Genomic DNA, 11,268 nt, shown 5'->3' with positions numbered 1-11,268 from the left:
CAGATATGTAACGTAAGTTTACCAACACCATCTGGTATCCCGGACGTTGGCGCAAGGCCATGAGATGGTATTTTTTGAGGCTCTTGAAATGGCTTCTCCTAGACATCAAGACAGCCCTATTCCGGAAGATTCATCTGGTAAAGACCTCTTCGAGTCCCTGTGCAACCGACCAGAGCAGCTTGTTGGTCGCGTATGCATACGAATGGTGGGGTGAATGGCGGAGACCAGAGAGCGCTGACCAAATTGGGATGTTGGCGGTCTTGTCGCGGGCCTGAGTAAGGAAATCCGGAACACCTACCCATCCTCGGGGTTTGGCTGAAGTCCGGTGGCCGATAAGGCATATGTGGGACGACAACCTTGATTCCCCTGATGTTGAAAATATCATAATCCCTTGAACATCAGACTTACAGAAAGTTGAAGTTCTGTTTAGGCATTGTTGTTTCGTCACTGCCTTCCACCCCTACAGCCAAGAAGCAGCTGAGGAAAGATGACGAGAAGTGCGGGTGGAATGCGATGCCAGTCGTCATCAATGGAACGTCTACTGAGCCACCAAAGTCTAGGGGTACAGTAAGCGGCGAGTTTGAGGCAACATTGCTGTGCTGCTCTCATTAATACATTTTACGCAGTACGGAGTACTCCGTAGCAAGATACGGATAACCAACGACAATGAAGATCCGGTTGGGCAGGAAACCGGGATTCCTTTCTGAGGATGCGATGGCCATTTCGTTGACCTTGCCCAATCAGGGCCCGAGCACCACGCATTGGCATCGATCACGATCCGAGACGCCCTTCGACGAGTCTCAGCCATTTCAGCAGGCAATCGTTTGGCTGACCTGTGTCGCAAGAAGTCCGCATATGGGTACAATACAAAACGTTTCCATTCTCCCAGGCCTTTCTGTCTCGGTCATGGCCAGTCAGCAATGAACGCGAGGGGGAAGCGGCGAAGCACACGGTCCATTTTGGAGCTCCGTGAGGTGCACCCGCTTCGTCCAGGCTAATTTCGCCCCGTCAACGGTTCCCGTCTTGGCTGACTTGGATGAACTGTGTTTCAGATCACCGCTGGTCCATAGTGTATTACACGTAAATTACAGCTGCGCTACCGGGTCCTACGCGGTCTCACAAGGCGACGCGTCGAGCTCAGCTTCAAGACGCCAAGATATCGAGCTGGAATCCATCCCACAATATCAGGATTTGAGGATGGCGAAAAACGGCAGCATCACCAGCTTCTTCAAGCCGGTATCACAATCAACGCAAAGCTCGCAGACGGGGCGTGCAAGAGCAGCGCCTTCGCCAACTCCACCCCCGCCCTCGCTCCCGCCTTTGCCATCATCATCACCTCTGCCGCCTGCCCTCTTCCTCTCATCATCCCCGCCAGCACCCACATCAACTGTCAGGGACCGTAACGCCGTGATCAAAGGCTCGGACGATGAGGATGGCGATGACTTCAGCTCGGACGATGAGTTCCCTGATTTGTTCTTGAAACCTGCAGACAGCACCCTCCCAGTTCAGCCTGCCAGGGAAAAGACCAATATCTACGCCACGCCCAAGGCGAAGCGCAGGGTGCTCGAATTCCACTCTTCGCCGCTGACCAACAATGCCAAGCACAAATATGACATGAAAGCTCTTCTCCTGGATGCCGCCGCAGACAACGCCATCGAGGCGAGTGAGCAGCGGACGGCCGCCTTGCTGGCCCAGGGGTCTCCGACGACGCGCGGTGGGGGAGTGGCCAGCGGTGCCCAAGCCAGCCTTGACGACACATTGCTAAGCATTCTGTCTGATGCTGAAGGCAGCCAGGATGAAGGGAACCGAGAGAAGTTGCTGCGCGCGGTAAAACGAACCGAGGCAACCGTCGGACGGAAGGAGTGGTACTTCTTTGACGGGCAGGACGGTCTCCCCAGCAATACTGGGATCGAAGTCCGGCTAGCCTTTCCCAAGGCCCAAGCTACTGGGGCTTGGGCCTTCCTTGCCGACGAGAGGCACAGAGCTGAGGCCTTCGAGGATGGATTGCCCTACCATGTGCAATGCAGGATGCAGGACTTGCCCGATGAGATATTCCAATGGATCGTGGATGAGGCGCCCCGTGAAAAGTCTAAGCATCTCCGAGACGAATATGTGCGGCTTCTTAGCGTCTGTCCTGATCAGATTGGACGACTCATGGACCAAGATCTGGTCGTAAAGCTGTTTCGAAATCTTGGAGCCTCCGAGCAAGCGGTTGCGACGGGATCCCACCCGAGTTCAGAAAGAGGCGCCCCGTATTCAGAGCAGGGTCGCACTCGTCTGGAAATTGTTCTCCGCATCCTAACCGAGACAGCGCATGCTCTAAAGATCGGACCGCTCACACGGACCATGGCCATCCTTCTCCGTCTCGGCATCGACAACGTTGTACGCGATGATCAAGCGATTGCTGCAGAGTTCCAAAATGCTCTTCTGCAAGTTGCCCTGGCGGTGCCATGGAGATCATGGAACAATTTTGTGAGGACTCCCCTGACACCTCCGGACGTTCAGACTTGCTAACCATAATTGGCTCCATATAGTGCGGCCACGCTGGAGATTCGGTTTACTCCCTCGCTCAAGATGCCACCCTCCGCTGGAAGGCAGTCTCCTCCATCCCACTGCTTCATCCAAAGTTGGTTGACTTGCGCCGGAGATTGGCGCTCATCTTCGTCTTCGACGACGTTCGCCGTGGGTTCTCGCCGCCACAAGACACCTTCAGCATTCGCTCCGTCATCGACCGTCTTGACCAGGCGGATGAGTTTATCGTCGACCGCAGCAATACGGACTATTTTGAACTGCTGGCCCTCGGAGAGATGCTGAGCGTCGCTGTTGGTGACGGATCACCGCCCGCTGATGATACCAGCTCGGAGGCCACCAAGCATTACAACGCTGAGGTCGACGAGCTGGCGCATCGGGTCAAGTTCATGTGGTCCAACATCCATGAGCAGGGCGCTGCCTACATGTCCAGACTAGAAGCTCGCGTTCAACTCAGAGATTTCGAGCGCAAGCTGCAGCATGTCGTGCGGACGAGGCCGCCTCCAAAGGAGGACATATTTGGACTCAATGCTGTTGAGGAAGAAGCGGAGAGGCCGAAGCAGCAGCAGTTTATGCAGAGGTTTCTGTCCAAACCGGAACCGCCTTATCCGAAGACGCCTTAGCAGAGGCACGAGTAACACGGCGGCAGCGGTTATGGTCCATGCTATTCGGAATTTCACCCGCTCGTCCCATAATCGCGCTCACCTCCTGTATCATACATACCCTAGAGATACCCACCCGTCTGCGCCTGGCTCGGCTCTGCTCTGCTCCGAGTTCATGACACAAAGTCATTCCCAACAGGACGTCATGCGTGATTCCCATTTATCTATCCCATGACGACTCATGGCATTGAATACAAGTGCCCCTAATGGTCAAGTGGCTCGTCTCAGTCGCGGAACTTGCGGTTGGGGTTCTTGCCGAACAAAGCCTCACGCATCGCTGGCAGGGCGCTCTCCTTGAGCAGTTCCAACCTAGCCTCGAACGTGTTGTCGATTTCAATCTTACCGTTCCCGCCAACAATCACAATACCGCCGGCGCTAGACGCAGGTTAATGCACATTAGCGCTCGGTCCACGGCAAGCTCTTCACAAACGCTCAAGTAATCCTTACCTCCCATCCGGCACGTTATTCTCCTCATCAATCATCGCCGTAACCTCTTTGTCAAGTTTCTCCTTGTACTCTGCAGCCGCCGCGTCGATCGCCCTACGCACAACCTCGTAATCGGCCTTGCGCGCGCGGATCTGCAGCTCCGGCTCGTTCATGGCGTAGAACCCCTCCAGGACCAGGCCCTTGAGTACGCCCTCGTAACGCCCCTTGTCCTGGCTTGCCTCGCCGAGCCGCCCCGAGGCGGCCGTGAAGATGTCGTCCAGCAGCTGCTGGCGGGCACTCAGCACGCGCAGCCGCGTCTTGTTGGCCACGGTCGACCGCGTGATCTGCTGCGACATGGTCGCCTGCTTGAACTTCTTTTGGTACGCCGTGTCGATGGCGTCCGTCTCTTGGCGCACCAGCTTGGACTTCTCGATGGCGAACTCCTCGTTCGCCTTGATCTCAATCTCGCGCGCCTTTTCGGTGGCTTCTTGCTTGATGAAGGCTGTCATCTTGCGCAGCTCTTGTCCGACCTGCATGAGGGGCGGGAGGTCGAATGTTAGCAAGTTCCGTTGGTAAAGTAGGAACGAGCTCTTGGCAAGTTTGAGTATGGAAAGTCGCGCACCTGGTCGTCGGACAAGGAGTGGATTTGCGACATCTTGAAGTGGTTATTTGGGCGGGCTTAGCAAGGCGTTGGTTGTGCAAGAAATGGAAGGTTCGGGGAGGAGACGGATAGAGGGGACGGTAGGGAAGCTTGTTGGCGATTCCGCAGCAAGCAAACGGGTTCGGAGGCAGAAGGAGATCGGATTTATGTGAAAAGTGTTCCCGGCGTCAAGGTCGGAGGACTATGGAAAGCAGGCGGTTCATGCGTGGTGTTTCGGCGATGTCAACCAACAGCCGTTGACGCAGCTCCCTCCGACATGGGTCCCTGCTGCAGCCAAGCTTGGCGCTGGCACAGGTGGCAGCCAAAAGCAGAAGCGAGGCACTAGCCACAACTACCCCACATTGAAAATGATAAGATACAAGACAGCTACACAATGCGTCCACGTGAGCCACTGGCAGCTGTCGGAGAGACGGCGTCACCAGCCACGGGCAGCTGAATTGGCGTCAGTGGCCCGCGGCTGTTCCAGCCCGGGTTCATTGAGGGCTGACGGCTATCGAGGTCTAACCATCTGCGTCGTTTCTGCACCGTTCCGTCTGGAGTGCAACCATTTTTGCGGCCTCGTCCAACCACTTATCAGGTTTACGGCAATTTGGAGAGAGGCTTTCCGAGCCCTTTGTCTCAACCTTGGTGTGTGCTGGCCGCTTTCAAGGCCGCTTCCCCACGACAGGGGCGCCAACGCCGCATGATCGCAGTCCGCGACCGCGTGGTCTATGACGACGAGCGCCCGCCCGCGCTCACGCAGCGTGCTCTCTTTACGCCCGAGCCCGGAGGCGACAACATTGTTGATCAACGTTTTCGAGTTATGCCAACAAACCAGTCTGCGGCTTAAACCCCTTATCCTAGCGACCACGTCCAGTCCTACCGGCCAGCGTTTAAAGCTCCCTCTCACGAAATCTGCATCATCCACCGCCTTCCCAACCGAGCCGTCACATCTTCAACTCGTTCTCCTCCTCATGCGATTACGATAGTGACGGCCTTTCGCCTCTTGCTGCCGCAATGGGGCTCATAGGCGGCATCTCTCCTAGCGGGAGCATAGCCGTAAGTCTAGCCGATGCTTCCTTACCTCCGCCCCAGTCAACTATCCTTTGACAGTCGCTAACATGGGGGAACGATGCAACAGCTCGGCATCATAGTCGGTCTTTTGTCAACCAGTGTTCAGAGCCTGGGTCTCACGCTCCAACGAAAGTCACATATCCTCGAAGACGAAAAGATGCCGTACGATGTCAGGCGCCCGCCCTACCGGAGGCGGCGGTGGCAGCTGGGCATGGCCATGTTCATCATATCCAACGTCGTGGGAAGCTCAGTGCAGATATCCATGCTCCCGTTGCCCGTTCTGTCGACCCTGCAGGCATCCGGCTTGGTATTCAACTCGATATGCGCCACTCTCATCCTAGGAGAGCCGTTCACGAGATGGTCATTATGGGGGACATTGCTCGTTTGCAGTGGCGCCGTCCTGATTGCTGTCTTTGGAGCGATCCCGTCGCCGGCCCACAAGCTGAGCGAGCTACTCGACCTATTGGGGAGGCGGCCGTTCGTGCTCTGGATGTCCTTGCAGGCTGTCTCTGTCATCGGACTCGCTGTTGCAACTGAGCTCGTCAGCCGCTTGACGACGCTAATGCAGGACCCCCGGTTTCGACTCGCCCGAGGATTCTCCTACGGATGCATAAGCGGCATCCTCTCGGCGCATTCTCTTTTGGTCGCGAAATCGGCTGTCGAGTTGATCGTCAGGACGATTGCTGATGGCGACAATCAGTTTGTCCACTGGCAGTCGTGGATGCTTGTCCTCGGCCTGCTCACCCTCGCTCTCACTCAGCTCTACTATCTCCATCGGGGGCTCAAGCTGGTCTCGACATCCGTTCTATACCCACTAATATTTTGCATCTATAACATTATTGCGATCCTGGACGGCCTGATCTACTTTCGCCAGACTGATTTGATCAACCCTCTACGCGCGTGTCTTATCGCTCTCGGAACTGTCATCCTCCTTTCTGGCGTTCTCGCATTGTCGTGGCGTCTCAGCGACGAGCAGCATACGCCGGGCGTCGGGCAGTCGACGTTGGCGCCTGGGTTGGGTCTTGTCGAGGATACAGAAGGAGAGGAAGAAGAGGAGGAGGTCTCGCTCCGCTCCGCTCTCCTTGATGAAGGGCAGGGCGTGCTTCCAACACAATCCACCTATCGAACATTCGCGCCGCCTCTATCTCCCGATGTCTCTATGGCAGCTGCCCGTCCTGCTCCGCGGCGGTATGCCCGGTCCACGAAGGCGGCTTCGTCTCGGTGGGTAGAACGCGCCGAAATCTGGGACGAGCTTGAGGACCGCAGCGCACAAGAGCCCGCTTCGCCCGCCTTTAGTCGACACCGATCCACTACTTTACCTGGCCGCAGCAAATCTTCCTCGGTTCTTTTTGGAATGCGAGAGACGAATGACTCTCGCCACCTCACTCCGAACGGCGACGTGGGCGAAGAGGCGGACCCGCTTGTTGACCCAGCCAGGCCCGGGCGGAGTTTCAGGAGGCGGCGGAAATCAACTGGGTTCCCAGGCTTTACGGCCAGAAAGAATACGGTTCGAAAAGCGTCAGGCGGGGTCCAAGATGTGGCCCGTAACATCTTCGGGCTGAGATGGTGGGGCAACAGGCCGAGGTCAACAGGAGGAACGGATTCTCCGCGCGCAAGTCCTGTGAGCTGGGCAACACCTGCATACAGAGACGACCTGGAAGCCGGGATAGCTGGTCCTTCCTCTGAGAGAAGGTCATCGATGGGGCTGGACCCGAGGTCAAGTCAGGATCTAGGGCCAAGGAGTGCTAGGGAGGATGATTCCCCAGTGTAATTGAAGTCTTGTATCTGTTTGTTCAAGTTGTTCGATTTGGATCAGCATTGGCGTGGCGTAGCACGGCGTTCATTGAGATTCAGTTGCTTGCCGTCATTCCAGCATTCCACAGGACGAACATATGATACCTTTTGCGTGAACCATTTATTTATGGATGGAGCAATCAGCCGTCATTCGAACGAGGGTCATGATAAGCTTTTTGACTCAAACCAAGTGATTAGCCTGGTGACAGTGAATATGACAAGTGGTCTCCCTGACTGGCTGGTCTCGACACCTTGTTACACGCCGTACGGGAAGTACAGGGTCCAAATCCAAGAAAGATCATGGTCATGAACTTGGAAGCTGTCCTTCATGAGATAGGGACCCAGCCACGCGCCCTATTCGGCAAGTCACCCTCCCCCAATGCAGATGTCCTCTCCCTACAGGTGCAAACGTAGCAAAGCTCCTCGCTACCAGGTCTCGAGCACAAACCCCTCGTTCCTCATAAACGGGCGAACCAGGCCCCTAAATTCTCCCATAACCGTTCTTCTCGTCGATATGGCGGAACCGCTCCCGCTCTTTGCGATCTTTGAGCAGGCAGGCCGTGGCCATGAGAAAGACGACGTCGAACCCGACGATGCCGAAAAGGGCGGTGAAGATGTTGTCGAGGAAGACGTTGGCGAATGCGGTGATCGGGGCCGCGCAGCCGCGCATTACGGCGGCAGCGGCCTTGCTGGAGCAGGTCGCGTCGGTGACGAAGGCCGGGCTCGAGCTGTTGAAGTAGCCGCAGCACGAGAACTATACCCGTCTGGTCAGTTGAGATTGTCCTTATCATATATCATGAGTTGGTAGTAGTAGTAGTAGTAGTAATAGTAGTAGTAGTTGTGACAGCGGACAGACCTCGGTTTGCATGAGACTCCTGACCACGTCCGTTTGAGCGGCAAAACGCGGCGCGAAGTCTCCTCTGATCTTGAGCGTCAAGATCCACAAGTACAAGCCCAGGATCATGGTGAAGATGGCGCAGACCACAACCAGGTAGCCGGCGAGCTTGATCCATTTGCGGGAGGACGTGGCGAGGCCGGGGAGCGTGACCAAGAAGGTAGCGAAGATGAAGACAGCGTTGACGATACCCGCTGACAATGGAAATTCCTTGTACAGGAGATTTCTTGCGGCCTGTCTCCCATTTGATGGTTCCTCGTCCCTGATGTTGCCGACAATGACGGAGAAGGCGAGGATGAAAACGCCCATGAGCAGGAAGAGGCCGTCGGAGACCATGTAGGTCAGTTGGATCTTGTTCGTCATGGCGTTCGTCGCTATAGATAATGATCCTTCGTGTCCGTCACGCCCGTTCCTATCTCCTCCACACTTATTTGCCCTTGCACACCTAGCGATTGACGACCAGCGTCGTATATTGTTCACCTTACAATGAATGAACGAGCGAGATCGACCGGCAATCCCGGCAGCGTGGAAAGAGAAAAAAAAGAAAGGAAATAAGTTTGATTAAATGAAGGTCGTCTCGAACGAAGAGAAGGAGAAACGAAGGTGCTGGCTGGTTCAAGACATCGAGAAAATAGATACGACAATGGGCGACAAGATCTCTCGGAGAATCGCAGTTCCCCACAAGAGGCGAAGTAGTCGATATAGAAGGAAAGGAATAACGGAACCAGCTAGCGAAAGAAAGAAACGAAGCTCGAGCCCCGAAGCCGATTGCTAATATTACCGTGGTAAACGGGATATTTCTTTCGTCTGGCAGCAAGCAAACGAGTCGGAAGTAATGAGACGAATGCAGACGAACACCGAGAGATCTGGGAATGGGACGAGGAGGGCCTGAGCAGGGGTCGCATCTACGACGCTGCAATTTCTGCTTGGATACCAGACCAAAACGATCGGTAAGAAAACGGACAATGCGACAGGAACATGCGATTCTGCTTCACTGGCGTAGTCAAGCGCTCGCCACATCCTGTGGCAGGTTGTCCTGTGCGGCAACCAGATCCACGGTCCCTGACGGGAACGGTTTCAGATGGCGTCGGGAGACCGGGGTTAGGCGGCAATGAGAGGCAGAGAGAAGGAGGCCCCGCACCGGCCAGAGGCGCCCAGGCCAAGTCCGCCCGTTGCACCGGGCGCCAGTGGCCTGCGGAGAACCGACCCATCAATCAAACCACGGCGGTTAGCCAGCTCTCGCGAACTTCAAGGGGATTTGGGGTCACGAAGAGGAGATCGAGCGGGTATAGTGAACGGGTGTAGAAGCTAAAAAGGCGAGGTCGCCTTCATGTCATGAGCTTTGTCTGCGACCCATCAGTCCGGTTCATCCCAACAGTTTCTTGAACATCTCTCAGAATTCAGAATGACTTCTCTGCACCCGACGCATCCACAGTGTCCCAAAAAAGGGCACACAAAACAAGAGAGCTTTGACGAAACTGCGCGCAAAGCCATGTCCCATTGTCACGACCAATTCCTCCCGGCATCTCTACGCTCCGTCGTCCAGTTAGCCATTGGGAGGTCTTTGAATGCCTTCAGTAGCTTATCGCTTTGCTGGCCTTGAAGACGCTATCGACTCTCCGACAACAGAAACCAGAAAATGTGACAGCCTTGTCAGGGAGCTGATCCAGATTAACCACCGTCCAATCATTCGCAAATCGGTTCAGCAAGTGGGTTAAGATCTCGTGTTCTGGTCGGTGCGTGAACTGGCCAATCGTAGTGCGGTGTGCTTCCATAAGGAGAAGTTGACCTGCCCTCTCTGTCGAGTCTCGATTCTTTCGCGACCCGCTTGAACCGCTCGATTCGAAAGCCATCTTCCAGGGAAGAATTGCCCAAAAATAGCCGTATCTGGAACAGAAACCCACCCCAGCACTGGACGATGATTCCTCAAACATGGTCGAGTTATATTCTGAGTTGTGCTCTATCACTGGGGCTGCAGCTGGCCAAGACCACTGCTCTGCGTTCCTCTGGTGGGCGAGACCTCTACGGTTTCTCGTCGGGTTCATCTCTGATGATGGCAGACAAGTTCTGGTGCTCCCATTCTCGCCCTCTCCTCGTCCGGTCGTCCGCTCCTCTGATGACAGACATGTTTACGGATGAGGCATCCCTCAGTCAACACGTGAGTACGCCCCCTTGACACGCAGGACATGGTGTTGGCGCTGGCAGATCCTGCCTGAGCGCAATCACACGCTAGCGGTCATCCCCGCTTTTGACCCTTGCATACCAGCCTTCCGTGAACTCCCCGGTCTTCAGGGGCCAGAGAGGACACCTTCGATTGAGTCTCTCTGTCGCCATTGTTTTCGAGTCCATCACGTCTTGTCGTCGTGCTGAGAGGTGTGCCGCCAAACCAAAGGAACGGCATTCAGCCATCTCCCGTTTCCGCCTTCAGCTGGTCAGCCCAGCGTACTCGGCTGTGGGGCATGATCTGATTACCTACCGATCCGAGGAACCGGACACAGATGTGAATTGCAATGCTACTTGAGAACCTACGAGGCCCACTGCCGTTGTAGTGGAAGCTGAGCTCTGATTGCCAGCTTGTTGAGCCAAACCTCCCAAAGGTGGCGGGGTGAAGGCGTATTCTACACGGATAGTTGTCCGTGCCCCATTTCTACACCTTCATTGTCCGATGGGTGAGATATTCAAGCCACTTTCCATTGGCCTTGATGGCTCCCGCACGCCAAACATCCCTGAATCATCGCCTGCACGGAACACAGAGAGCTCGCGGGACGGATGGCGAACGCGTGCCGATGAGCAACAGGCCGCCCCTGCAGACTCGAAAACAACGGGCTGGGACCCCACACAGACTTCGACGAACTGGAGGCTCCGATGTGCCTCGCAGCCATCAAGGAACTTCTGTCTGTCGGACGCAAGAGACCTGCCGGAAGCATTCCGCGCAATAAATAGGGGAGTTTCCTCGGCCTACGGTAGTATCTGCGTCTCCGCTCTATGTCAAAGACGACTCCCGTCGGAAGTGCAAGAGATCTTCTGCCTCGTGCTTGCCATCCAACGTTGTCCAGGAATGGAGTTCAGCTGGAACATCGAAGAAATCCAAGACTCGGAAACCAAACACACCGTTCCTCCGCTTTCCTCCCCACACCTCCTTCCCTAAGAACCCGACACAAGGGCCGTTTGCACCGGCCAGAGCTTATCCTTGTCGCCAATCTCCGGTGCCGCACTGGAGCTGTTGAGCACAGTATACAGGCCGAATT

At 55.6% G+C, this 11,268-nt stretch overlaps 4 protein-coding genes across 4 annotated transcripts; 2 read left to right on the top strand and 2 right to left on the bottom strand.

Moving 5' to 3' along the window:
- Positions 1-1,197: 1,197 nt before the first annotated feature.
- On the top strand, positions 1,198-3,152 carry N657DRAFT_570266 (uncharacterized protein; the record flags this gene model as incomplete). The annotated part of the gene is made up of 2 exons (XM_062788718.1): positions 1,198-2,472; positions 2,535-3,152. 2 exons carry the CDS (start codon positions 1,198-1,200, stop codon positions 3,150-3,152), a joined length of 1,893 nt encoding a protein of 630 aa, XP_062648746.1.
- Positions 3,153-3,475: 323 nt separating this feature from the next.
- N657DRAFT_643751 (ATPase, V1/A1 complex, subunit E) lies at positions 3,476-4,335 on the bottom strand. Its single transcript, XM_062792616.1, has one exon. It carries the CDS (start codon positions 4,151-4,153, stop codon positions 3,635-3,637), a length of 519 nt encoding a protein of 172 aa, XP_062648745.1. The 5' UTR covers positions 4,154-4,335; the 3' UTR covers positions 3,476-3,634.
- A 784-nt stretch (positions 4,336-5,119) lies between these two features.
- Positions 5,120-7,397, top strand: N657DRAFT_343177 (uncharacterized protein). The gene is made up of 2 exons (XM_062786911.1): positions 5,120-5,316; positions 5,399-7,397. Exons 1-2 carry the CDS (start codon positions 5,275-5,277, stop codon positions 7,100-7,102), a joined length of 1,746 nt encoding a protein of 581 aa, XP_062648744.1. The 5' UTR covers positions 5,120-5,274; the 3' UTR covers positions 7,103-7,397.
- Positions 7,184-8,563, bottom strand: N657DRAFT_643749 (uncharacterized protein). Its single transcript, XM_062792615.1, has 2 exons — positions 7,982-8,563; positions 7,184-7,879 (listed from the first exon to the last, which is right to left on the bottom strand). The coding sequence occupies exons 1-2, from the start codon at positions 8,354-8,356 to the stop codon at positions 7,607-7,609; spliced, it is 648 nt and encodes a 215-aa protein (XP_062648743.1). The 5' UTR covers positions 8,357-8,563; the 3' UTR covers positions 7,184-7,606.
- Positions 8,564-11,268: the final 2,705 nt, after the last annotated feature.

This window comes from Parathielavia appendiculata (genome assembly GCF_033297405.1).
Source record: "Parathielavia appendiculata strain CBS 731.68 unplaced genomic scaffold N657scaffold_4, whole genome shotgun sequence".
Classification (NCBI taxonomy): domain Eukaryota; kingdom Fungi; phylum Ascomycota; class Sordariomycetes; order Sordariales; family Chaetomiaceae; genus Parathielavia; species Parathielavia appendiculata.
Note: the sequence above shows the minus strand (reverse complement) of the source record. Positions and strands in the feature narration are given on the sequence as shown.

Bases quoted from the DNA above. Each gene is read 5' to 3' on its own strand.
- N657DRAFT_643751 (XM_062792616.1), bottom strand. From the start codon at position 4,153: ATGCAGGTCGGACAAGAGCTGCGCAAGATGACAGCCTTCATCAAGCAA.
- N657DRAFT_343177 (XM_062786911.1), top strand. From the start codon at position 5,275: ATGGGGCTCATAGGCGGCATCTCTCCTAGCGGGAGCATAGCC. The intron at 5,317-5,398 runs GTAAGTCTAGCC...ACGATGCAACAG, and splicing joins CTCCTAGCGGGAGCATAGCC to CTCGGCATCATAGTCGGTCT.
- N657DRAFT_643749 (XM_062792615.1), bottom strand. From the start codon at position 8,356: ATGGTCTCCGACGGCCTCTTCCTGCTCATGGGCGTTTTCATCCTCGCC. The intron at 7,880-7,981 runs GTCTGTCCGCTG...AGACGGGTATAG, and splicing joins GGAGTCTCATGCAAACCGAG to TTCTCGTGCTGCGGCTACTT.